This window comes from Lissotriton vulgaris, chromosome 6 (genome assembly GCF_964263255.1).
Source record: "Lissotriton vulgaris chromosome 6, aLisVul1.2, whole genome shotgun sequence".
In the NCBI taxonomy this organism is placed as follows: Eukaryota; Metazoa; Chordata; class Amphibia; order Caudata; family Salamandridae; genus Lissotriton; species Lissotriton vulgaris.
The window spans coordinates 1026965414-1026993294 of NC_141694.1; the positions used below are offsets into that span (position 1 = coordinate 1026965414).

The 27881-nt window shown below is 44.5% G+C and overlaps 1 protein-coding gene across 2 annotated transcripts in view; it reads right to left on the reverse strand.

The window, feature by feature from the left end:
* The window catches only part of LOC147708367 (uncharacterized), a 493742-nt gene that overhangs the window by 151814 nt on the left and 314047 nt on the right, over positions 1-27881 (reverse strand). For both annotated transcript variants that reach the window (XM_086927092.1, XM_086927091.1), the window contains exons 3-4: positions 24492-24593; positions 16095-16202 (exon numbers count right to left, since the gene is read on the reverse strand). In XM_086927092.1, coding sequence (XP_086783218.1) covers positions 16095-16202; positions 24492-24593 — 210 coding nt within the window. The remainder of the gene's footprint in view (positions 1-16094; positions 16203-24491; positions 24594-27881) is intronic.

Genomic DNA, 27881 nt, shown 5'->3' on the forward strand with positions numbered 1-27881 from the left:
TTCCAATGCCACAATTTTGTCGTGCACGGCAGCCATTTTAGATGCCAGGCTGGTCCCAGGCTATCACCTACCCCTGCGGATGTAGTTTATGGCCCCAGCTGTAGAGAATTCAGACATGCCAACCCTCCCGATTCAGGCGTGTGACTACTGATTTCAGTGCTAGTCTCCCGCCTCCCGATTTCTGCAAGCAAAAACCCGGGGGCATATTACGAACAACTAGCGATAATTTTTGTCTCTAACTTGTTTAGAGACAAAAATTATCGCCGCACATCGGCGATTTTTATCGCAGATAAACCTTGCTATTATCGCAGAAAAGTCAGCGATATTCATGTATTATCGAGCAAATGCTCTTAGCCATGTTATCCACCTCCCATTGGATAACATGGCTAAGAACTGCTCAGGGCAGGTGTTAGATTTTGGAGATATTCGCGCTAAGAGCTTGGTTATAAAGTTGGTAATAGGAGATAGCGATGTTAGGGACTGTTTGCAGTCGCTAACATCTTGGCACGCCACTTTGCATGTCATTAGTGATAAGTATCACTGACATGCAAAGCGGGGCCCAAGATGGTCGCTATCTCCTTTTAGCTGTCACTAACTGGTGTTAGCGACAGCTTGGTAATAGGGAGATAATTTTATCTCCGCTTTCATGGCTTTTAAAGCCAAAAAAGCGGAGATAAACCCCCTTGATAATATGCCCCACGATTCCTTGGGGGTTTCAGCTGACAGGGCTTGGTATTGTGTTACATGGTAATTTTTCCAGGAAACGTCAGAGGGTCGATGCAGGGGTTCTAGAAGAGGTGATAAACCATTTAAGCCTCATGAACAAGCGCATGGTCTTTTAAAGATTTGTGAAGTACTCGGGGCGGCGGTGTGTGTGTGCCCTCTTTCAGGAGCGGGCGGGGGGGCACTGCCAGCAAATTGCCAGGTCAGGTAGTGTTCAGCACGTGCATCACCCTTTCTCTGCCTGCTATTGCGCTCCATGCTTCGGAAAGGTAAGAAAAAGAACGTGCATTTGAGTTTGAAATGTCCGATCCTGCAGCAGCACACTTCCAAAGCCCACACATGACAATAACCCGATTCAAGGCCCTATTCACCCGTTTTTAAAAAAATAGATAACACTCCGGCAAAGTAAGATTATAAAACTTTATTAACTTTTAACTATAATGAACGGAACAAAAACTAAAAACATTTAAACATTTTTCAACTCAAAAAGCAACAATGGTTAGAAGCTGTCTTTTGTGCGAATAGTCCCAAGGCAGCACAACGTGCAGAGTTCTGGACGGCACCCAGGTGATGTCGCCTGGGTGCCGCACTGGTTTTGGGATCCTACAATGCAGCACAGAAAAACAGCGTGGGGCGTCCCGGGTGGTGCGGGGGGAGGCCTCGTCAGTAGCGGTCTGTTGTGCGAATAGTCCCAAGGCAGCAGAACGCGTTGAGATGTTGATGGGACTGTGTCCAGTGTCCCATGGCTGACACAACATGTACGACAGGCACCCAGGTGATGTCCAGTAAACTGCCGCACTGGTTTTGGTATCCTACAATGCTGCTCCGAAAATTGGCGTGCGGCGCCCCGGGGGGGGGGGGGCGTGGGGGAGGCGGCGTGAACGGGCCTCCCCAGGTGGCGGCTATCTAGCTGAGTTGCGCCCGCTCTTGCGGCTACAGCGTCTCGCTCACCATGTTGTTGAGTTGCTCCCACTCTTGCAGTGCAGCGATAGGCGGCTGCCACATGGCTCTTAAAATGGCGGACGGCTCCTCGGTTTTGGGCCTGGTCCACTGAAATGGCCCTGGGACACCTTGGAACTCGGACGCTTGCCTGCTAGGGCTTGGGCTCCATTCTCGAAAAGCGTCCCCTCAGCCGTGAAGATTCTACAAAAGACTTGGGGGCCCCCGACTCCCGCAGGCTTCCGGTGGGGAGCGGCTACCATGATTGCTCGCGGAATGACCACGACGGAGCCACGAGATGGTGGTGCTCTCATGCTGACGCCAGCTTCAGTCTGAATGATCCAGAAACAAGGTGGGGCTTTCATCGTTTGGGAAAAAAAAATGCTCTAAACCAATGAAAAGTGTTATTTTTAGGTCATATGACCAAGCCTTCCATCTTTAGGAAACCAAAAGTAAAATGAACCAATGAAAAGTTTTATAAACAAGTCACATGACCTGTTATGCGGCATAGGGCTACAAAAAGCGTAGAAAATCCGTTGGCACGTGAGGCGGCGTCAGTAGCGGACCGATGTGCGAATAGGCCGAAGGCAGCACAACACGCCGAGATTCGGATGGCACCGAGGTGGTGTCCAGCAAATTGCCGCACTGGTGTGGCCATCCTACAATGCTGCGCCGAAAGACGGCGTGTCCAGCTGAGTTTTTCCCGCTCTTGCGGTACAGTGACTCGAACGCGCCGAGATCCGGATGGCACCGAGGTGGTGTCCAGCAAATTGCCGCACTGGTGTGGCCATCCTACAATGCTGCGCCAAAAGACGGCGTGTCCAGCTGAGTTGCGGTCACTGTTGCGGTACAGTGACTCGAACGCGCCGAGATCCGGATGGCACCGAGGTGGTGTCCAGCAAATTGCCGCACTGGTGTGGCCATCCTACAATGCTGCGCCGAAAGATGGCGTGTCCAGCTGAGTTGCGGTCACTCTTGCGGTACAGTGAGTCGAACGCGCCGAGATCTGGATGGCCCCGATGTTGTGTCCAGCAAGTTGCCGCACTGGTGTGGCCATCCTACAATGCTGCGCCGAAAGTCGGCGTGGGGTGCCCCGTTGGCTTATGAGGTGATGTCAGTAGTGGACCGATGTGTGAATAGGTCGGAACCAGCACAAGGCGCCAAGATCCGAATGGCAAGTCCTGGATGTTGAGTGCCTCAGTTGAGAGTTCTGAGCAGTGCTTGTAGACTGTCTGAAGCTTATTTGCACCTGCTGCAGCTTCACTATTGCCCTGGTGTGGCCAAAGGTGGCACATGACATAGGCGGCCGGCTCCCGAGGTCCGGCGGAACTTTTTGCCTTTTCCTTTCTGCTTCTTTTCCTACAATCCGTTTCATCTGAAGACACGACCAGGTCCCTGAATGTGTGCAGGGGGACGCTATTGATTGAATGAAAATGGCGGCTTGACACAAAGCTGACTCAAGCGTTACTGTTGATGCTATACAGACAAAAATTGGTTTTCAGTTTGTACATTCTTCAGGTTTTTTTTTTCCATCCAAGTCTGATTGAGAGTTTGTAGAAAAATGGCTTCAGATTTTCCACATACTACTCTTCAACATTCTTCCTAAATGTAACAATGTGAAACTCACTAGGAGAACGGCTGTTTCTGTTTCCTTTCAAAATGCTGCCAACAATATTTTCTGAATGGAAGACACCATCTTGTAGCATAAAGGGCCGAAAGGGGTTCTGGTCTGGCCGATGTTTGGTGGAGACATTTTGACTATATGTTGGACCTGCCCGGCCTCGCCCAAAATGGCGCCGGTATAAATGGGACTCGTAACTCCTTGCCCGCAAATGTATATCTAGAAAATGTTATTGTAAGTGGCCCTGTCGTATTTTAATTACAAAATGTACGTCCACCGATTCCGCAACTGTTAGACACCTTTGTTCTTGCAACCTAATGGCCCGCTCGTTACGTTCTTCTACAGTGTAAATGTCTCCTCATCATATACGATTTCAGTTTGCTCCGTGGCCGGCCCACGTGGTTATAGGCCCGTATTTGTATACTGACATTTTCACAATAAAGGTTTTTAAAACAAAACACGGTAGTAGTATTTACATTGGTAAAGTTTTTACTTTTAGTCACTGTTTTCGAATCAGTAAAGGCAAGTGAAATAAAGTAGTCCAATTACATGACGGATAAAAGGTATAATATGTAGGAACGCAGTAAAGATAAATGCTTAAGGGCAGTTGTGTTTTTCATGTCTGCAATATAAAGTGATCGATAAGAATCTGATAATCAGGCGTATCGGCGACTAAGACAGCAGGTCGAATCTCTTTTACTCAACGGCTCCGTCATGGAAGGAAGAAACGCCCTTTTTCTCGAAAAAGGAATATATTTTACTTACAAGACAGTTGTAAATTTTCCGGGAAAGTACATTAGCCTGGAATATTATAACATATGTTTGAAAAAAAAATATTGTTCGAAAACAATAAAAAGCGTAATTTTTAGGTCATATGACCAAGCTTTTCATCATTAAATTAACAAAAGTAAAATGAACCAATGAAAAGTTTTATTAACAAGTCACATGACCTGTTATGCTTACGTTACGCGCTGCGCGCCGCGCCTCGGATCACTTCCGGGTGCGGTAACGCGGCGTGTCATATAACGCATTACGCGACAACGTAGGTCAAGAATATAGTCAAAATGTCTCCACCAACCAGCGTTCGGAACACAACCCCTTTCAGCAGTCCAAAAAGTTCTGTTAAATGACAACAGAGGGGACAGGCAACAAGAACCATCAGTCAAAGAGGGGAGGGCAAGTTCTTCTCTTCCGGGTCATGTTGGGGCGCTACCGGAACTGATTGAATTGGTAGTCTACAGTGTTTCTGGATGTTTCAGACTAAAGCTGGCGTCAGCATGAGACCACTACCATCTCGTAGCTCCGTCGTGGCCATTCCACGAGCAATCATGGCAGCCGCTCCCCACCAGAAGCCTGCGGGAGTCGGAGGCCCCCAAGACTTTTGTAGAATCTTCACGGCTGAGGGGACGCTTTTCGAGAATGGGACCCAAGCCCTATCAGGGAAGCGTCCGAGTTCAAAGGTGTCCCAGGGCCATTTTAATGGACCAGGCCCAAAACCGAAGAGCCGGCCGCCATTTTGAGAGTCCTGTGGCAGCCGCCTATCGCTGCACCGCAAGAGTGGGCGCAATTCAGCTGGATGGTGGGCAAGACGCTGTAGCCGCAAGAGTGGGCGCAACTCAGCTGGATGGGACAAGGTTCAGAATTGAAGAGTCATCAAAAGGCAAAAAGTTCCGCCGGACCCCGGGAGCCGGCCGCCTATGTCGGGGGCGATCTCAGGCTACACCAGTGCTATAAGACTTGGGGAGGGTGTCGGAGCCAAGCGTCTTCTCCGAGTCCATGGCCATCACACCGCCCCTCAGGGGCCTCCGTCAAGCTGTTTAGGAAGGTAACTTATCACATTGTTTTCTAATGCAGTCAGGTCCACAAACGACACTCACTTACTTTGAGAATAGTGAAGCTGCAGTAGGTGGAAATAAGCTTCAGACAGTGTTACAAGCGCTGCTCAGAACTCTTAACTATGGCACCCAACATCCAGAACTTATGCCATTTGAGAATGGCAGTGACATCGAAGCAACTCAGGGACCAAAACCATTAACGTACTTTCACGTATGAAAATCTTACTTGGGGAGGGGGCAGGAGCGAAGCGCCCCCTCCCAGTCAGCGCCACCACACCGTATGTTGAAAATTTGAAGCCATCGTTCTACAAAGTCAACCAAACTTGGATTGAAAAATCTAGAAAAATGTACAAACTGAAAACCAGTTTTGGTCTGCATAGCATCAGTAGCAACGCTTGTGTCAGCTTTGTGTCAAGCCGCCATTTTGATTCAACAAAGCACAGGCATTGAAAAAGGCTCAAACTCAGAACTCTGAACTATGGCACCCAACATCCAGGAGCTTGCCATCCGGATCTTGGAGCCTTGTGCTGCTTTCGACCTATTCACACATCGGTCCACTACTGACATCATCTTATAAACCAACGTTATGTAAATAGTTTTTTAATAAAATGTTTTACCCTGTTTCTTTGCTGGTGTGTTGTCTATATTTTTAATATTTGCATAGGGTTTGTCGTTATTTTGTGCGGGATGGGTGATGGAGCCGAGCTGTCTTGCAGCCCTCATGGTGTGGAGCTCAGTTCATCTCACTATTTTCGTATTTCTCATGAAGGGTTGTTCCTAATATTTCTATTTTAGCGAGGTCAAAAAGAGATCCAATTAGTGGCCTACTGATTTTGCTCGATTAATTTTATTTTTTTACACGATTTTTCACTATCTGCAAAGACTAAACAGAGTATTGCGACTTTGTGCTTGTTTGTAAATAGAGAATGATCCAAAGAGAACCAATTCTAAAACAGTAAATGCTTGGACAACAATCAATCAAATGGAGAGACAAGCAGGCACAACGGATTAAAGGCCTGCGTTAACTACCCTTCAGTATCTGCAAAGAGAGAGTACTACTAAGACAAAAGAGGGGAGGGGGGGGGTGCAGCGTTCAAAGCACATCAGCGTGCATAAATACGAAAATGTTTTTATCTATCACGTACTTGACATTTTAAAGCTTTTCATATTTGCTATTAAAAAACCAATGAAATTCACAGAAAAAACCATAGGTTATAGGTTATAGTGGATATATAGTTAGGAATTTGCATTTACAAAACCTTGAAAATTCAATGAAAAAACCATTGGTTTTAGGCCATATATAGTTAGGGATTTGCATTTACAAAACCTTATTTTACTCGCATAAAACCATTGAAATTCCATATATAGTTATAAGCGCTAACTATATATCGCGCACCCGCAATCCACTGCTGATGATGTCACATATTACATCATTCATGACATGGTTAGTGACATCACTGATGACATCACTGATGACATCTCAAATGACATCACTGATGACATCACTGATTACAACATCCAGTGACTGTATGTTTCTGTAAAGTTAAAATATGTTTTACATATTGAAGAATGAGTGGATATATAAGTGTCTGGATGAAGGATTTACTAGGTGCATGACTGACTGATTGAGTGAGTGATTAAATGTGTCTCACTGAGTGCATGGGTTAGTGACTAAACTGTTTTAATTTGTGCATCATTATATCTGTTGTTCTACAAACTGCTGCATATGTTGATCAGTAGCTATATGAGTAACTGTATGGGTTATTGATTGGTTGTCCAAGTATTTGTATGGGAAACTGAGTGTGTGTGTATGGGTGGCTGGGAGGTGTGTGACTCTGTACATAGATGTGTGAGTAGTTGATTCACTATATGTATAGATTCAAAAGTGCATGTGCAAACAGCTGTATGGGCGGTTGACTGTGCATGAGTGTATTAGTGAGTGAATGGATATCTCAGTGCTACATGTTAAATTAAGTACATATGTAAAACACAGTACATGTGAGAGTTGACATCTATAAATAACTGTGCATAAGAGCCAGTGAATGTGTGAGTGGCTGTATGGATCATTGTGAACATGTATCAGAGATTGTATAAGAGAGTAAAGTAAATATGTGTTAGTATATGTTTGAATAAGTAAGGTGTGTATAACTGTATAGTTGAGAAAATGGAGGTGTGATTGATTTTTGGCATAACTGACTAGGTGTGTGAGTAACTCCATGGATGAGTGACAGTCTGTGACTGTCTGTTTACACTGATTGTATCTAAGGTTATATTAGAGTCTGAAGAGGTTCATGGTATTATCACATGAATGATATCATCAGTGATGTTATCAGTCATGTCAAATGAGATGTTTTCAGTGATGTCATCAGTGATGTCATCAGTGATGTCACTAACCATGTCATGAATGATGTAATATGTGACATCATCAGCAGTGGATTGCGGGTGCGCGATATATAGTTAGCGCTTATAACTATATATGGAATTTCAATGGTTTTATGCGAGTAAAATAAGGTTTTGTAAATGCAAATCCCTAACTATATATGGCCTAAAACCAATGTTTTTTTCATTGAATTTTCAAGGTTTTGTAAATGCAAATTCCTAACTATATATCCACTATAACCTATGGTTTTTTCTGTGAATATATATATATATATATATATATATTACCTACTGGCTATCGCCAGTAGGTATATATAGTTAGGATTAATTCTCTATGGAACTTTTGAAAATTCTATGTCTAATAACTTTGGCGTTTGTGGACGGAATCGGCTGAAATTTTCAGGAAAATGGCACATTTTGTTTGTGAGCAGCCCTTGAAAATTTGGGGGGGTTTTGTCGAGGGGGGGCCGAGAAAAAAGGGGGGTCCCAAAACGCGTTTTTCCCATGTTAATTTCCATAGGGCGGTTGGACTCACTTTTAGCTCGAACGGCTGAATGGATTTGCACGAAACTTGGCAAAATTGTAGGGACTGTTAGCCCGATGTGCCTTTGCTAGGTCTCAATATATGTGCTTCAGTAGTTTTTGAGAAATTAACGTTCAAAACAAGATATATATCTGTAACAGCGCTCCGGGCTGCGCTCCGGTTCGCTTACTTTTCGCGAAACGGAACTTTGCGCGCAGAAAGCTGATTGGCTCTCCGGTGTCTGTCAACATTCTAAACAGTCCGGAGCGGCCGCCATCTTATCTCTCGGTAGGATCGAGAGAGAAGAAGAGGTGAAAAACGAAGGGGGAATTTAATGAAAGGGGGCAAGGTATACCTCTCTTGACCCCCTAGGAATGATGTTGGGGTTATTAAAGGGTCTCGTGGGGAAAATAAAAAATAAAATATTTTTCACGGTAGAAGCGTTTCCCGGGCCGCGAACTGGGCCGCAAACTGGTAGCGAAACGGGAATTCGCCATTTTGTGTTTCGTTTTAATTAAATTACTAGGTATAAGGGGGTGCGGGGGTGCGGGAGATGTATCCTGACCCCTTATGTTTTCTGAGGGTGGCTGAGGAGGCTCATACCGTCCATGTAATACAAAACCATGGGATACCTCTTGCTCCTCCTGAACGGTTTCATGGGGATCCCAAGAAGTTCGAGACATTCCTGAACCAGTGCAGACTCCATTTCCTATGTAAACCCACTGTGTTTAGGGACGATGCGGCTAAAACCGCTTTTATGATGTCCTACATGGGTGGGAACGCTGCAAGCTGGACCATACCTTTGATGGAAAAAAATTATCCAGTGTTACACCAATTCACTGACTTTTGTATGGCATTAAGGAAACAGTTTGACCGCAAATCCCACATGTTGTCCCTGGATAAGGAACTACTTACACTGCGTCAAGGATCACAGGACCTGTTATCCTACATCACTTCTTTCAATCGACTAATCGTGGAAACAGACTGGCCACAGGAAAAGAGGACCTCTCTGTTCTACCAGGGCCTAAGAGGAGAACTGAAGGACGTGCTTTCCCAGGTAGTCCAGTTACCAGCAACCTGCGAGGAGTTGATCGACCTTACGGTACAGTTGGACCATCGGTTACTGAAAAGAACAGGAGATCGGAATAAGGGGGAGATAAGAGGATGGTATCCAAGACCAAAACCCCTAGCGGAAGAAAACCCCAAACCTACCGACGGGGCCGAGCCTATGCAGATCGGGGGAATCAGGGGTCCCCTTACGATAGAAGAACGTGAACGTCGGAGAAAGATGAAGCTATGTTTATATTGTGGCAAAAGCGGTCACTTTATAAGAGAGTGTAAAGCCAGGGCCCAACAACCCGAAATCTAACTCCCTGAAGAACCGCAGCTACGGGAGCGAAAGAGGCGTCGGAAAACTGAAGAGTCCGAACCAGACTGAGATCACTGGGTTGGACGTCAGACACACACCGATCTCCTCACTACTTGCCAACACTTTGATGCCAGCTGTGGCCCACATCAACCTGACCGTTTCGTTGTGGGTTTCTGAAAATGATGCCACCCAAGCGGAAGCCCTGTTGGATTCCGGGGCGACCGGTAACTACATGGATATCGATTATGCACGCTCCTTGGGGATAGCATGGGAGAAGAAGGAAGAACCTGAGTATGTGAAGGCTGTGGACGGCTCCGCGTTATCATCAGGACCCGTAGTAAGGCATACTCTGCCTCTTCGTATGCAAATTCAAACAGAAGACTCCGAGTACATCCAATTTGATTTGATAGATGCTCCGCAATTCCGCCTAATCCTCGGTATGCCATGGCTGACCTTACATAACCCCACTGTGAGCTGGACTGCTCGTACCGTATCTCTGGACTCTGCCTATTGTAAGGAACATTGCAGTCAACCTCTCCGCTTCTCCTCAGAAACGAAAGGAGAGGATACCACCAGAGCACTCTTCCTGGCAGCAGCATGCGCAACAGAATTGACGTGTAACGCCACCACCCTACCAGACGACTATGCGGAGTTCCAACCTCTTTTCAACAAGCAGAAAGCCACTCGTTTGCCACCTCATCGGTCTATGATTGCTCCATAGAACTGCTTCCTGGTGCGGCCATTCCCTGCAGCAGGGTCTATTCCCTCACAGAAAAAGAAAACCTATATCTGAAGAATTATATAGACGAGAATTTGGCCTCTGGGTTCATACGCCACTCCACGTCACCCGCTTCCTCGCCCCTGTTTTTTATTCCGAAGAAGGATTGTGCCGAGTTACGAACGTGTATTGACTTACAGGGCCCTGAATAACATCACCGTAAAAAAACGGTATCCCCTTCCTTTGATCTCGGTCTTAATGGATCAGCTACATGGGGCACGCTACTTTACGAAGTTGGATTTACGGGGGGCCTACCATTTAGTCCGAGTCAAACAAGGAGACGAATGGAAGACGGCCTTCCGGACGAAGATTGGCCTTTTTGAGTACAGGGTGATGCCGTTCGGGCTTTGCAACGCCCCTGCGGCATTCCAGTACTTTATGGACGAAGTGTTGAGAGGATTGCTAGTTACCATCTGCATGGTTTATATCGACGATATACTCGTCTACTCTCGCACTCTACAGGAACACGTAGAACACGTCAGAGAAGTACTGGGTCGACTGCAGCAACACGACTTATACGCCAAATTAGAGAAATGCCTCTTTCATACGCAAGAAGTGTCCTTTCTCGGATACGTGATTAATGCCAACGGGTTTCAGATGGAGAACGGTAAAGTGGAAGACATCACAAGATGGAAAACACCGACCATTCGACCCTGGGGTGTTCACTGTTCTTCTGCCTTTTGGGTTATCATCCAAATATCCTTCCCTTTGAATGGCCTGTAGTCACTAATCTTCCTAGCATTCAGGAACATCATGCACATTTACAAGCGGTCAGACTTGATGCACAACGCCATTTATCGGCTGCGCAAGAGACACAGAAACGTTTCGCTGACAAGAAACGCAGTCAGGAACCGGACTACCAGGTGGGAGATAAGGTGTGGCTCTCTACCAAAAACATACACCTCAAGGGTATTAACAAGTTGAAGCCTAAATATATTGGGCCCTATAGCGTGGAAGAAGTCATAAATCCCGTGGCATTGAGACTGGCTATTCCCCACTTGTGGCACGTACACCCTGTTTTCCATGTGTCACTGCTCCAACCCTGTCTGTTGGACACTAGGCTGGCCGTCCATCCACCCCCTGTACTGGTGGAGGGGCTGGAGGAGTACGAGGTACAGGAATTGTTGGATTCTAGGTTGCATCGTGGGAGGGTCCAGTACCTAGGGAGTTGGAAGGGATATGGGGTTGAGGACAGGTCCTGGGAGCCTGAGCAGAATCTCCATTGCCCTGACCTGTTGGCACAGTTCCATCGGGATCATCCGGGTAAACCCGGTCGACCGCCGAGTCGGCAGTCCTTGAGAGGGGGTTCTGTAGCGATTCTGGGTATCCGGCATCAGGCAGGGCTTCGAGGCCACCACAACACTACAACTCCCAGAACACCATGGGCTCTAGCAGTCCGGAACCGGCAATGGACAACGGGTATTTAAGCGCCTCCCAGGAAGTGCGAGGTGCTTGTCAATCGTTTCCGATTCAGAGCCAGAGAACATCCGTTATTGTTTCCACCCCGCAACTGATTCCGTGGACGCTTGCCTTCCCGCTGGATAAGGACGTCGCAGCTGCTTCCGCAGACGCTGCCTACCCGCTGGATAAGGACGTCGCAGCTGATACCGCGGATGCTTGCCTTCCCGCTGGAGAAGGACGCCACAGCTGATTTCGTGGACGCTTGCCTTCCCGAAGGATAGGACGCCGCAACTGAGACCGCGGACGCTTTCCTTCCCGCTTTTGGAGGTAAGAGTTTAATTAGCACAGCCGTGCTACACGAACCGTTACTTTTGTTGTTTCCCGGCTTTAATACTTATTCCCAGACCAGTGAAACTAAGCCGGCACGTTGGAGATAACTTTGTCCACTGAAAACTCATTATCTACGCCTTCCTCTGAGTACTGTGCTGTAACAGCCTGAGGTTAGGTATTGGAGTTCACTACGGCGTATATTTCTCGCAGAGGTACTGACATCTAGCGCTTTGGGGCAATGAGTGAATAACTCCCACTGTCACATTATATGTAACTTGCTGGCACCACTGACAGTCCAGGGTAACGGTATCCTTTATTGTCCTCGTTGCGCTGAACCACGAAGAATCCCTCATCACGACCAGACCTAGAAAAGTGCTCCTGCAACAGCGTCCTTCCTTTATTTCGTCCCCTTCCCTTTACCCCGGAGTGCGACCATTCTCAAGTGTCTTTGCCACACTGGGAGGGATTGCGCTTAAGGAAATTGGGAGGTCTCTCTTCAAGCTGTGGTCCCCGCGGGCAGGAAGAAGACAGGTTAGTGGCAGACTATTCTATTTTTGGGTTACTAACCGTCTGTTCCCGTGACAAAAAGACCAGCACAGACCCCGCACCCACCCTAGACCCCCTGCTACCATGCACTCCTCACCCGGATCACATCTGCACCATCTCAGGGATCAGACAGCAGGCCTGCGTCTTCCGGACGGACAGCGCCCGACACCGCTCTGGCGTCTCCTCGTTCCTGCACAGCGAACAGATGACGACCCCTCGCCAAGTGCACCAGGTAAGACACTCATTCCAAGACTGCGGATGGGCTACAGCAAGTGGATTTCAGAAGGATTATGTTGGATTTACGAGGTGTAATAAACAAAAGAGAGAGCTAGGACCAGTTGTGGGCCATCCTTGTCCCAGGGTAAATATATACAAAAACAAGTTGGACGGACCTGTCTAGCAGAATGTCCTACACTGCAGCGTCCAGCACCGCAGGGGTTTGTTAGAAGAACCCTCAGACACCAACCTAGTTGGTGTCATGCTTCATCATCGGGTTCCCAGCTGAGTAGCTGAATGCTACTCATCTGTGCTGCGACACCTGATTACAACGGAGCTGTTGTTTGTGTGTGAAAATGTGATGAAGTGGTATATTAAAAATATCTACGGGACTCTAACTGATCAAAAATTCTTTATTCCCAGTGGCCGGGATATAATAAAAACTAGTCGATAACTGTAAGTGACCCCAAACACAATATTGTCCTGAAGAAGGTGGCTCCATGTCCATTGGATTTTTGACACCGAAACGCGTTGACGCCTGTTTTCTTTAAAGGAATCCAAAAACGCCAAGGCACCATATGAGATATAGGAAATTTACTGTACAATAGGTCCCTGTTTAATACTATTGGCTGTTGGATCAAATTTAGTTCCAAGTGTATTACGATTACTGTTTTTCTATTTGGGGTAGTAATTTTTATGCAATGTCTATGTGATTGACTATACTGTAGGATGTATCACAGTGTTTTTAATTGTTAGTACAGCTTCTCATTTGGTTTCACTTAGTTGTACATTCACACTGTGAGAGGGTTTTTTAAATTGTATGAACTACTGATAGTGTTTCGGATGTTTCCGAATTTTTTAAAAATATGAAATAGTATTGTTTTATGTAATGCTTTTTTTACCTGAATAAATTGTCATAAGTACCTCATTTTAATATGTGAATATATTGAGGAACCAATCAAGTCGTGTATGGGCCATGCGTGTGAAGTGAGAGAAGGAAAAAGTTGTTGAGAGGTTTAGTATAAACATTTCCAGGGATCCCCTTGAAGCTTTTGTGTCTATTGTACCCTGTTCCCTGGAACAAGTGGGGTCATCTCTCCTTTATTTGACTATTTGTATATGGGCTGAAACATGTCGACCTAACAGATAACTGAGACTCAACTAAATGAGTCTCTTACAGTTATCCACTAGTTTTTATTATATCCTGGGCCACTGGGAATAAAGAATTTTTGATCAGTTTTAGAGTCCCATAGATATTTTTAATACACCACTTCATCACATTTTCACACAATAAAAATAGCTCCACTGTAATCAGGTGTCGCAGCACAGCTGAGAAGCATTCGGCTACTCAGCTGGTAACCCGATGATTAAGCATGACACCATCTTGGTTGCTGTGTGAGGGTCCTTCTAACAACCCACTGCTGTGCCGGACCCTGCAGTGTAGGACATTCTGCTAGACAGGTCCGTCCAACTTGTTTTTGTATGGATTTACGAGGCGGATGCACAGAGCTTGTTTAAGCTGCGTCTGCCATGTTGGCTGACGAAGCCAAGCCCCAAGTGAAAATATTTTGATTTTATAGCAAATATTACCACAGATTATGTTACAATTGTTTTTAAAAGAATTTTTGCAATTGAAGGACTCCCTGCTAGTTTAGTGTCTGATGATGGTACTCAACTAGTTTCACATAAACTGACACAATATTTAAAAGATTATGGAATTAAACAAGAGAAAACACCATTGTTTTCCATGAAATCTAATGGTCAAGTAGGACGCATTAACAGATCTTTTAAAGAAGGCATCCAATTAGCTGTTGCTTCACACCTTCCTGTTAGTGATTTTTTATGAGACAAATTAAACAGCTATAATACCATGAGTGAAGTAACTGGTTACACCCCATTCTTTTTGATGAAGGGAAGGAAAGGTAATACCATACTCACACCTAAGTTCGGATCTGCTTTTGACAATTTAAGTAATTGTGAAAAATTGATGATAATAAACTCAAGGTTCATCAGAAAATTGTGGACAAATAAATGTTAGCTAAGTCTTATCACAATGAGGTGCATAGAACAAAAAAATATTTTTTAAAGAAAGTGATTGGGTCATAGTTAAAAAAAAACTATTAAGGTGCACAAAAGTGAATCAACTTTCACAACTCCTTATAGTGTTGAAGAGGTTTCAAAAGGAGCTGCACTTTTAAAAGGTAAAGGTTGGTGGAATAAGAAATACGTTGTGAAGCTTAAACCAGGGCAAAATGAGATTTTGAAGAATTCTCATTCAATATTTGTTTGTTGACTATATATCTGGAATGGTCCTGATGAAGTTTCTACAAAGGCAAAAGATACAACCCTATGTACCAACACTGCAAGTAGAAAAGAAAGTGTCATTACCAATTAATGAGAATTGTACTACGAATGTCAATACTAATACTTCACTTTAAAAAAATGTTTCCGAATCATTAGAGATTCTGTTGTAATTCAAGAAAAAACAGTTGTTCAGATTACATGTAAATTACCAGACCCATTTCAACAACTAGTCATTGTAATTATGCCACAAAATGTCAATGAAGGAGCATCTACTTCATCGGGCAGGTTTTCAAAATTACCAAACAAATTTGAAGAATATTTTTTATATTAATTCTGTTTTTGTAAGAAAGGGAGAAGTTGTATATGTTTAAATAATGTGTTGCTTTAACATCGTAGTCTTTCATTTCAAGATCTCTCAAACACGTTTGTCTGCACCATCACTTACTCTGCATGCATGAGAACCTTATGACATTTGTAGAAAGTTACTGTACTATTAATATGATGTCATAGAATGTTTAAGCCAGATGAGTCTTTGGCTGCTGATACATCCACTTGTTCTGCTGTTGCCATCAATTGTGTGTCTTTTGCTTTCTCGCCCTAAGTGCGCGGGGAATGCCCAGACATGGGTCCCGGGCTCACTGTGCCACTAGATTCAAGCTATCCTGGCTGATATGGGGTGAAACCCCGAAACCGGTCTTAGGATGCTTGTTTCCAGTCCAGGAAGGACCTGGCATGGTAGTTCAGCCTGGACTGTTCCTATGAGGCACAGCGTCAAGACTGATGTGTATATGGCCTGGTCTAAATGGGGGTGGCATGGTGAGCAACATAAAGATGGATTTAACCCAGATCTCCTGACTGGGGGTGAATTTTTTGATTTGTTCTGCATTCCATCCATCAATTGTGTGTCTTTTGCTTCGTTGCCTGGTTGAAGGCATTATTTTACCTTTGTTCATAAACGCTTCTGAACTTACGTTGGAGTGTTTTGCGGCTCTGACATAACAATGTATCCGACAGATTCATCTAAACTCAGGCCCCTTCTAGGAAAAATTAGACATTATCATTCTGAAATGATATTCACATCACACATAAAAGAATTCCCAAGCTGCGAACGCTGCTAATATGCAACTCACCACTGTTACAGATATCTGTTTCTTCTGCACAATGCACATCCCTGCCATTCTCATCATCCTCCTGTTTAATCCGCAGTAAAATGTCTGGGCAGACGTTCGCATAGCAAGCTGTGAAGATGAGACCACAGGTGCAGGTAAATCTAGTGCACTGGTTATTAAACTCTTGTCTATTACTCCTACTTAGTGGGCCCACAACTGTTTAGATAATTAAATAATATTAGCAGATTCATAAAGTATATACACGTAAAAAAGCAATATGAAAAATTAATTTTTTTAAAAGCTCTGGAAATGTGAAGGAGTTTACAAATGGATGCTGAAAATAAGTTGGTATCCTAAGCGTGATTCACAGGAGCAGGGCACATTCAGGAAACAAAATTTGGCATGGAAGATTAGTGTCCTTAACTGAAGCACCCTTAACCCCTTCGATGCTCATGACGGCTCCCGGCCGCCATGAGTCACGGTGGGCGTGTGCGGATGACGGCCGGGAGCCGTCATGACCACGCCCTCGATCGGAATGCTCAGCACTGCGACGGAATTTGCGCCGCAGTGATGAGGTTAAGCACCAATAAGAAATAGAACACTTTCCTTTCCTCTCTCCCCTAAATCTCTCTCCCCCTGCCTGCTGTGTTTTTCCTTGTGTCAATTCTCCACTTAATCTCCCTCCCGTCGCCACCTCACCCTTCTACTCGCATGAACCAACGGATGTAACTCGTAATTTACGTACCTTCTGTAACAATGTGTAACTTGTAACCTATGTAACTCTCCTCATGTAAAGCACTCTTATACCTCCTGGTCTAGCCAGCGCTATTTAAAACTCAAGTAAATAAATAAAAGAACACTCATTAGGAGCAAAAAAGACGAAGTGGTAAGTTTAGCATTTTGCTTTGAATTATAGAAATAACTTTAAAAAGCTCCAACCTTCCCATTAAAATTTTGACTTTTGTGTAATATTTTATTTTATTAAATATTTCATAATTTGAGTGTTGTATACTTGTTTCGGTAATTGTCCGTATTGTTTTGAGATCCGAATGTTAGACATAGCTAAGTAGGGATCCCTGCCTTCCAGCAGTGAGACGGTGGTGGTCAACAGAAGTCAAAAAATTAAGAATGGCAGGGCTAGTTCAGTCATTTCTGGCACATATTATTAATTTCTAGGAACATATCAAAACAGATGCCTGTATAAGAGCATCTTTGCTGCCACCACATTGTTTTTAGGTCTGGTGTTAGCCAAGACCTTTTGAATTTACTAAAGGTATATGTATAATATACTTAAAGGGGCTTTCAGCCACTGTTCTTCTTCTATTGGTCTGTTTTTGTATCATTCACATTTAGCTTATGTCTCCTACAGCATACAGCATGGGGCAAAGGGTTAGCCTACTTCAGCCATTGGTAACTTCATTTTGAGTGGCTGCATTTTGTTCTTTGACAATGGAGAACATCAACATAAAGGAGAGCACACAATAGTTCCCTTCAGTGCCAGTGTTTTTGTTTTTACTTTATAATTACGCTAGTGGTGCCTTTCTGTTTAAAGCCTGATGTGAAAGCAGGCCTATTCTACCAGATATGAGCACAGGCCACAGTTCGTGTTATCAGTTATTGTCTCCTGTCAATGCTGTTGTAAATTCCTCTTGGAGTCTCCTTTGTTTTTCTGACTGCTGTTATTTCACAGCATAACAGATTTCGTCTATTTGAAATGGTTCTATATTAAGTTATGCTCAATATTATACATGTGAATTCATAAGTAGAAGAAAAAGAAAGAAGAAAAATTTTATTTGCGTAGTTAATTAAAACCATTGCAACACAGGTATCAAAATTCTTAAAAAATCCTTATAAAACACTTAAAATAGGTCATAAAATAGAAAATTAATTATGAAGAACCTCAGCAAAGCTGGATAGAGAGCTTTCCTTTTTTCACTATCTGTAGTCCTGGACTCTATGTTAGAAAGCTCTAGTCCTGTTCAGCCAGTTACTGTGATTGCCCCATGGGCTCTTCTTGCTCAACGATGTAGAACTAGTGCTAGACATTCATGTTCAGTAAGATGACATTCAGTGTCCATCTGTTGATCGGCCTACTTCTGTAGTATTCTCCGCCAGTTTTGGCATTCTCTGTTCGGCCACTCTCAAGAATTTCACAAATCTGCAGTTTAGTTGCGTATTTGATGGATTCAAACAGACAAGCACCTCTTGCCTTCTGGTACCAATCCCTCTCTGCTTAAATTGGTCTTTGAGAAGCGATTGACGGGCTTGTTGCAAATCTTCACATAAGCAGATTACGTGAAGGATGTCACCATTGCACGAGTTACATAGCCTGCAGGTGTCATTGCCATCCTTCCTCAGCCATGGTGGTAAGTGCCGCGAGTATGGCAGAATCCCTAGTCTGTACTTTTAAGTCTCATTTTTATGGCTCTGGAGTACCCCTGGTTAAAGTATATTTGTGGCATTAGTGATTTGTAGGAGTTTAGAGTCATCCATGCATGTGATCTTTTTGAAAATAAGACCTTGTCCTCTAGTAAGGAAAGTGATTTGACATTTTTCCAGACTATTTTTTTGAAGTTGCTATGCCCAAGCTATTTGTCCCAGATCTCAAGTCAAGTCAAGTCAAGTCAAATAATTTATATAGCGCGCTACATACCCAGAGGGTCTCAAGGCGCTTGAAGAAGGGAGGGGAATTATTTGTCGAATATCCAAGTTTTAAGTTGCTTTCAGAATGCTAGGTGGTTCTGAGTGAGGCGAAGGTGAGTGGGAAGTGAGTTCCAGGTTTTAGCTGCCAGGTAGGAGAAGGATCTTCCTCCCATGGTGGTTTTGTTGATGCGAGGTACAGTAGCAAAGGCTTGGTTGGAGGATCGTAGCTGGCGGGAGGGGGTGCAGAAGGAAAGTCGTGTGTTGAGGCATTCGGGTCCAAGTTCGTAAAGTGCTTTGTGTGCGTGGGTTAGGAGGCGGAATGTAATCCTCTTATTGACGGGGAGCCAGTGGAGGTTTTTCAGGTGACCGGAAATGTGGTCTTTACGCGGGATGTCTAGTATGAGTCTGGCTGAAGCGTTCTGGATGCGTTGGAGTTTATTCTGGAGTTTTGCGGTGGTACCGGCGTATAGGGTGTTTCCGTAGTCCAGGCGGCTCGTGACCAGTGCGTGGGTGACCGTTTTTCTAGTTTCGGTTGGGATCCAACGAAATGTTTTTTTGAGCATGCGAAGAATGTTGAAGCAAGATGATGAAACGGCGTTGACTTGTCTGTTCATTGAGAGTGAGGAGTCCAGGATGACGCCCAGGTTCCGTGCGTGGTCCGTCGGGATGGGTGCTTTTCCAAGGGCCTCTGGCCACCAAGAGTCGTCCCAGGCGGAGGGGGAGGTACCTAGGATAAGGACTTCTGTTTTATCTGAGTTCAGTTTCAGACGGCTGTGCTTCATCCACTCGGCTACTTCTTTCATTCCTTCATGTAGGTTGGTTTTGGCGGTGTTCGGGTCGTTGGTGAGTGAGAGGATCAGTTGAGTGTCATCAGCGTAGGAGATGATGTTGAGATTGTGTTGGCGTGCGATGGTCGCGAGGGGGCTCATGTATACGTTGAAGAGGGTGGGGCTTAGTGAAGATCCTTGTGGCACGCCGCAAATGACTTCAGTGGCCTCTGACTTGAATGGTGGAAGGCGGACTCTCTGAGTTCTTCCGGTAAGGAACGAGGTGATCCATTCCAGTGCTTTTCCTTGGATTCCGATGTTTCTGAGGCGTTGTAGCAGGGTGCTATGACAGACTGTGTCGAAGGCTGCGGAGAGGTCAAGGAGGATGAGGGCGACTGTGTCTCCATTGTCCAGTAGAGTACGAATGTCGTCTGTTGCTGCGATGAGTGCGGTCTCAGTGCTGTGTTTAGCTCGGAAGCCGGACTGTGAGGAGTCGAGGGATTTGTTGGTTTTGAGGAAGGCGGCGAGCTGGTTGTTGATAGCTTTCTCGATGACTTTGGACGGGAATGGAAGGAGCGAGATGGGGCGGTAGTTTTTGAGTTCGGTGGGGTCAGCTGTGGGTTTTTTCAGAAGGGCGCTGAGTTCTGCTTGTTTCCAGCTTTCCGGGAAGGTGGCGGAGTTGAGGGAGCAGTTGATGACGTCTCGGAGGTGTGGTGCTATGATGGAGTCTGCTTTGTTGAAGATGTGGTGAGGGCAAGGGTCTGTGGGGGATCCTGAGTGGATGGAGTTCATCAGGCGGATGGTGTCTTCAGTGGAGATTGGGTTCCAGTCGTTGAGGATGTTCAAGGGGGGTGAAGGTACGGCAGAAGGTTGGGTGGGTTGGTCTCCGGGTTGGTTGTCGAAGCTGTTGTGGATGTCTGCGATTTTGTCGTGAAAGAACGAAGCTAGGGAGTCGCAAAGGGCTTGAGAGGGGGTGATGTCGTTGGAGTTGGCTGAGGGGTTGGTAAATTCTTTGACGATGTTGAATAATTCCTTGCTGTTGTGGGCGTTGTTATCTAGTCGGTCTTTGAATGCGGCTTTCTTGGCAGACCGGATTAGTTGGTGGTGAATGCGGGTAGCGTTTTTGAAGGCGTCCTTGGTGCTGGTGTTTGGGTCTTTTTTCCAGGCCTTCTCGAGGGAGCGGCAGAGTTTCTTAGATTTCTTAAGATCATCGTTGAACCAGGAGGCGTTTTTTCTGCCTAGTTTGATTTGGCGTTTTTTCAACGGTGCTAGGATGTCGGCGCTGTTGGTTAGCCATTGAGTGAGGTTAGTGGCTGCTTGGTTGGCGTTCGATGAGTGGGCAGGGGGGTTTTGAAGAAGCGATGAGGAGATCTGGTCGGTGGTGATTTTGTTCCAGTTTCTTCGCAGAGTAGGTTGAGGATGGTTGTGGGTTGTGGTCTTATTGTAGATGAAGTGAACGCAGCTGTGGTCCGTCCAATGGAGAACTGTGGTGTGACTGAAGGAGACATGTTTGCTGGAGGTGAAGATAGGGTCGAGTGTGTGACCTGCATTGTGGGTGGGGGTATTGACAAGTTGTTGGAGTCCGAGGTTGGTGAGATTGTCCAGAAGGGTGGTGGCGTTACTGTCATTGCTCTTTTCCAGGTGAAAATTGAGGTCTCCCAATAGAATGTAGTCCTGGGAGGGGAGGGCATGTGGGGTGATAAAGTCAGTGATGTCATCACTGAATTGTGCACGGGGACCTGGAGGCCGGTAGAGGAGGGTGCCTCTGAGTGTGGTCTTGGGGTCGGTGTGGATCTGGAAGTGAAGGTGTTCAGCGCTGGCAAGGAGAGTTTGGTGACCTCCAAAGCTGACTGGAGGTACTTTCTTTCCTCTGAAGGGTCTTCTATGCTTTGTATATCACTCCATAACAGAGAGTTTAGTGTGTTTTGGTAGTGCTTCTTAATTTGTGGCAGCAAATGACGTAAGCTCCTTCCCTGGCTAGATCTTGTTTCTGCAGGCCGAACTCCAGTCTTATTTGAGCTGGAGATGTAGAAGTCGGGAGCGAGAACATTGTTCTATAGGCCTTCACCTGTATGCTGTCCAGATCCTTGGAGTCCCTTCCCCTCATTGCCTCACTGCCATAAGTGATTGAGGGCAGCAGTTTTGCCTTGATTACCTTCAGAAGCGGGGTCATGGTCAGACCCATCAGTTTGGTTGCCAGATTTTTCATCGTCAAAGCAATCAGTGCGCCTCTCCTTCTTATTTCCGCTTCTGGAGCGCGAAAGAGCCTTCTTTATCAAATATGACTCCCAGGTATTTATACTCGCGAGCTGGGTCAATTTTTGTGTCACCGAGCAGCCAGCACTTGCATTGTTTTTTGTTGGCGTTTATAGACATTGTACGTGTCTTGCTAAGATTAATTTTTAAATTGTTTTCCTTGGCGTAGTTCTGCATTTCAGTAAGAAGACGTTTAAGGCCAATATAAGTGTGACTGAGTAGCACAACGTCGTCTGCATACAGAAGATTGCTCTAGGTTTTTCCACCTATCCTTGGGGAGTGAGAATTGCAGGCATCGAGCGCTTTCGATAGATCCGCCATAAAAAGATTGAACAAGGTTGGTGCAAGCACTCACCCTTGTTTCAGGCCTTTAGTAGTTGGTACTTTTAAGGACAGGTGAGTGCCACTTCCTAATTTCACCTGCACCCAGGTGTCCGTGTGGAGGAGCATTAGCATATTTAGAATTGGCAGCGGTAGGCTCCCATTGCGCTAGTTTCCCCCAAAGTCTGCCTCTCTCTATGTTATCAAATGCGGCGCTGAAGTCAATATAGCACAGATGTAAGGGAATATTGGATTTTTTTGCTGCATCAATAATTACTGACATGGCAAGAATATTTGTTGATGTTCCAGTTGTTTTTCTAAAGCCTGTCTGATTCAGCGGAATTATCTGATTTGACTCAGCCCAAAGTGTAAGCTCCTCTAATATAGTGCCGGCAAAGTATTTCGCCTCGTTGTCAATGAGGGCTACTAAGCGATAGTTGTTTGGTACAGCCTTATCTCCCTTCTTATGGATAGATACAATCGTCGAACCCTGCCAGGATTCTGGAATTTTGTTTGATAATCTAATTTCCAAAAATAGTTGTTGCATGATGTCGGACCACTCTTTATTCTTTGCTGTATACAGGGCAGGTGGTATGCCGTTTGGGCCCGGGGCGCCTACTTTTCTGCCTTTTGCTATCTGTTTTTGATTAAGTCTGACTGCCGGCGCCTCACTGTCTCTGAGTGGGTGATGTTGGTGCCTAGGAAGGCCTGTCCCCTTGACTCTGGCGTGCCCGTTTTCCCAATTCTCTCTGGGCTATTACTAATCCCCATGTCAGCTCCTTGGTGCTCTGTGTCATCGTCAAAATGGCTGGAGAGATATTTTGTCCAGGTCTCTTCAGAGATATGGGATCCTATTTCTTTGTGCTGCGGGCGCATGAAGCCATTTACTGTTTCCCAGAAACGGGTGCTGTTGTTGATATTGATGTCGTGTAGGAGTTTGGCCCATGCTTCGTTATCGCCCTTTCTTTTGGTGATCCATTTAAATCGCTTAAGCGCTGCTCTTTGTTGTTTCAGCATTACTCGTATGCTAGTGTTTTTAGGAGCTTTTCTCAGTTTGCGTAGAGTCGTGTTTGCTGATCTTTTGAGGTTCCTTAGTTGAGCTCTGTGATCTTTGTTTAGATTGTGTTTGCTACCCTCTGTGCAAAAGTTGACTTTTGGGGGGTAGTTGACTGCGAGCTTCTGTAACAGTGTTGCCGTGTACTGAGCCCAGTGGGTGATATGCCCAACTGCAGTGGATGCTTGGGCATCGAAGAGTTGAAGAGCAGTTTCGGCTTGACGGTTCAAATTAATAATCGTGCATTTGATCCTCTTTTGGTTCAAGAGATAAATCGGCCCCGGTGTTGTGTCAGGCCTGATCGGGATTGGCGTATTTCATCTTATGTGACATTCCTGGGGGCGATGATCGCTATCGCCCTTGTCGCCCATTCTAAACCTCAAGATGTGAGGAAACAGTGCGAGGCTTGCGAACGTATAATGCAGTATGGAGCTTGTTTTTGTCGAGTAGAAGGAGTTGACTGGAGGGGAGTCTGCCGGAAATCTTCCATTCAGTGCCCGGAGATTTTGGTGTTCTAAGTCGTTAAGAAAGCGGTTATTACGGCGTTTTTTCCTGAATTCATAAGTAGGCAATTCTTCAGAACACATCTATTCTGGACTTTATTTCACCAATTGTTCTTTAATAAACTTTGCACAGGAGGACAATAAACCTTTATCAAGTTTAACAAGTAGCAATTGCTTCACTTTTTAGAAAATGCTTTCCCTTCTTTTCTTCATTATTTCTTTCTTTCTTTATTCATTCTTTGCTTCTTTTTCTTTCACGCTGGTCTTCTCTCCATCCTTCTTTTAATCTTTCTTTCAATTCTTTTAACTTCCTTTTCTTTCTGTCTCTTTCATTTTATCTTTCCTTCTTGCTTTCTCTTTCATTCTTTTGTTTTTCTTTCATTTTTTCTTTTTTTTCTTTCTTCCTTTCTTCTGTCGGTCTTTCTTCCCTTCTTTCTTGCATTTTTCCTTGTTTCCTTTTTTCTTGCTTTGTTTCCTTCATTCTTTCCTTTTTTTCCTGTCTTTTTATCCTTCTTTCTTGCCTGCTTTTTCTTCCCTTCTTTCCTTCTTCCCTTCTTTCTTCCGTTACTTCCTTCCTTTCTTTTTCTTTCTTTCGTTACTTCTTTCTTTCTCTTTCCTTTCTTCCCTTCCGTTTGCCTTTGTATCCTTATCTTCCATTCTTTCTTGCTTTCCTAGTTAAAGGAATTTTCAGCCACATTTCATTCATTTGTCTGTGACTGTGTCTTTCACATTTTTTTCCAATGCACTCATTTTAACCACTGGCTGAATAGACTATGAACACCCGGCAACTTCCTGAACAATACATTTTTGCAAAAACCATGAAAATACAATACAAGAATGAGCTTTGCCAATGTGTGTTGAAAGCTGTACTCACAAGGGAAGCACTCCCTGATGTCTGCCTTTCTGTCTGGATCCAGGGCGCAGGACTCTTCTTTATAAATCCGGACAACAGTGTCAGGATTGGTAATTAGATATCCTATTAACAAAAAGAAAATTACTTGTACTAGTCACTTATTTTTAAAGACAAAAATACATATCATTTTGGTAGTTCTAGTCTGTTCAAAAAAAAGTTCAAGCCTATCAGAAAAACATGTAAAGGATCATTCACGCAACTTTTTTCATATACGTCACATTTCCAGGTGGATAAACGGGACACTATTCATATACAACCTAACCCAGACTACGAAAGTAGGAAAAGAATGCTTCATAAATTGTCCTTGCACATTAATCACCTTAAGTCAAAAAAATAATGAAAAAATGTCTAGCAAAATCATTACTACTGTATTCTGTGACACTCTCTCCAATGTCTATTTGAAAGCAATCGATTTTTTGGGATGGGCATTACAATCACACCGAATTTCCATACTTTTTAAAATATACATGTAGAAGCCAGAGGCTACTAGTGAAAGTTTCACATTTGCTTTTCATTAATACCATCATTTACATTGCATGAAACAATTAAAACAAGCGTTGCCAGTTTGGCGTATAACTGAAAATGCAAGTCTTGATTGTTAATCTGTGAGGCTGTCCACTTGAGTCTATCTACTCGCTACAAGGCGAAATGTATAATGCCTGCAATAGGCGGCACTTCCCAAGAGCCTGGCGTCAGTATACTCTGGTCTTTGTGTTATTTCAGTGCCTGTTATTTGAACAGGGGCGACAGGTGACATTTGAAAGTGGTGAGGCGCAAACTGATTTGCATACTGCACCGCAGCGAGCGAGCCCGAACCCCAAAAGGGGGGTTTTGGGGGGGTGACCCCCCCCCCCCCCGAGAAAAATTTGCAAATAGAGAAGAAAAATCGTGCATTTTCAAGCAAATTTGAGAAAGCAGGAAGGTTAATAAAGCAAGGACAACACCAAAAACAGGCTGCTAACTGCCTAACTGACTTGCCCAATTGGATGCACAGTCACTGCTTAAAGCTAAACGCCGAGAAATCAGAGATCCTCCTGTTCGGTGGAGCCCAACAGCTTTGGGATAATACCTGGTGGCCAGCTGCCCTAGGCGTTCCCCCCACTCCAACACAGACCGCCAGAAATCTAGGAGTCCATATCGATAATACCCTGTCCATGAAAAATCACGTCCCAATCCTATGCGGCAAAAGCTTTGCACTGCTAAAAATATTAAGAAGAGTCTTCCCATGGATTCCCGTAGAATGCAGAAAAATACTGGTCCAGTCACTCCTGATAAGCAAACTGGACTATGGGAACTCTCTATTCGTTGGCATGGCAGACTACCTATTCACAAAACTGCAGCTGGTCCAGAATGCGGCAGCAAAGGCAGTCTGCAATAGAAAAAAGTAAGACTCAGCTAATCCTTCAAAATGTTATGATGGCCCCTACTTTATTTTCCCTCTTTATAAATGGAGTGGTGAAACATCTGCAAGATACACCGGCCGATGCCCCCATTGTGGCTGGGGAGAAAATGCCATCCCTCCTCTTTGCCGACGACACCCTCCTCTTATCAAAAACCCCCACAGGTCTCCAAACCCTTCTTGATCAGTTTAGTGTTTTTTGTCAGGAACGAGGACTTACAATAAACACAACCAAAACTAAACTAATGGTTATGACCGCCAAGAGGAAATATAGGAATATCCACTTGACCTTGAATGGATCTCCTTTAGAGGTGGTCGATGAGTTTGACTACCTTGGTGTTAGGATTAATAATCATTTGAAATGGGAACCCCATATATGTAAAATGATTTTAAATCTTAAAAGGGTTTCCGGCACTATTTTAAAAAACCAACGTCTCCCTGTAAGCAGGCCAGTTGCCCCTGCCTTATCAGTCTACGAGGGGAAAGCAATTGCCTCAGCTGTCTATGGCTCGGAATTGTGGGGCAATGAGAATACCAACGACCACGTCCGATCAGAGAACAAGTTTATGAGGGACTTGGTGTCGCTTCCATCCTCTACCCCACTCAAACCTTTATTCTTAGACCTGGGTAGAAAGTCTATTCGGGACATCCTCCAGCTCCGTCCCCTCTTATATTGGGTTCGTTTGAGGAGGACCCCCGAACTAGCTAACTATGCCCTTGTGTTAGATGAAATGCTAAAATTAAACACTTCAGGCAAAATCAAGTGGCTAAATGCTTTAAAAAAGCTTGTAGTAAGTTTGGGTTTAAGCGACGCTTGGGTATCCCAATCACCTCCACCAAAACAAGTGGTTAAAAAATTATATTGGGATTGGATAGAGACCAAGGCGCTACAGAACCCAAACTGGGGACATTTGACCGAGACTTTTTTGACCCATAAATGCACCCTAAAATTGGAATTGTTTTTGGACTTTATTCAGATTCCTCGGGAAAGGACTTTATATCTTAAATTTAGACATGGAACATTGCCCCTCAAAACTTTTACATCTAGATGGAACAATAGGAGGGAAGAGGATACAATGTGTCCAGGGTGTATAAATCACGAAGAATCATTGGGCCACTTTTTCTTTGCCTGTAAGGCATACATCTTACCTAGGAAGAAATGGTTAAAACCAGTACTAAAGAACCTTGGTGTTAGAGATTACAAATCAGCTTTGCGTATTCTTATCTCTGACACCTCTTCTATGGTTACTATTTGTGGGGTTGCAAAGTTCTTATCATGTGCCTGGATCATTAGGACTAAGATTTTAAAAAATGCTCATCAAGTCAATTTTTCCACATAACTCTCATATGTATTTTTGTAAATAATGAACTGTTTTTATAATTATGTGTGTACTTTATGTTTGTACTTTTTATGATACATGTGTCGAATAAAAGTATAATGACTGACTGACTGACAACCAGTTATGCATTACACATAGGTCACTGCATAACACTGGCCCAAGCATTCTAAAAAATAGGATCAAGTTCTATGTACTCAACCGGAATCTCCGTTCACAATATACAGCAAGAGCACCCACCTCTCGAGTAAAGAGAACTAGGATGGGCGGTCGCTCCTTCTCCCACCTGGCCGCGAACATCTGGAATGACTTGCCTATAGATCTTAGGCTCACAGATTGTTATCTCACCTTCAGGAAAAAATGGAAAACCCTACTTTTCCCCAAACTTGACAAATCCCCCTAAAACTCCTGTATCATCTTGCCACAGACTCTAGCAATTTTAGCGCTGTGATATCCTACCCAGGATGAATGATGCGCTTTACAAGCACAATTACAATTACAATTACAATTGTGAAAGCGCAGTTATTACATTAATAGATGGCATAACATAGGTAGCTGCTTATTCAGTATTACCACAGAGCTTCATACACTCACTCACTCACTCCACCTAGCCTA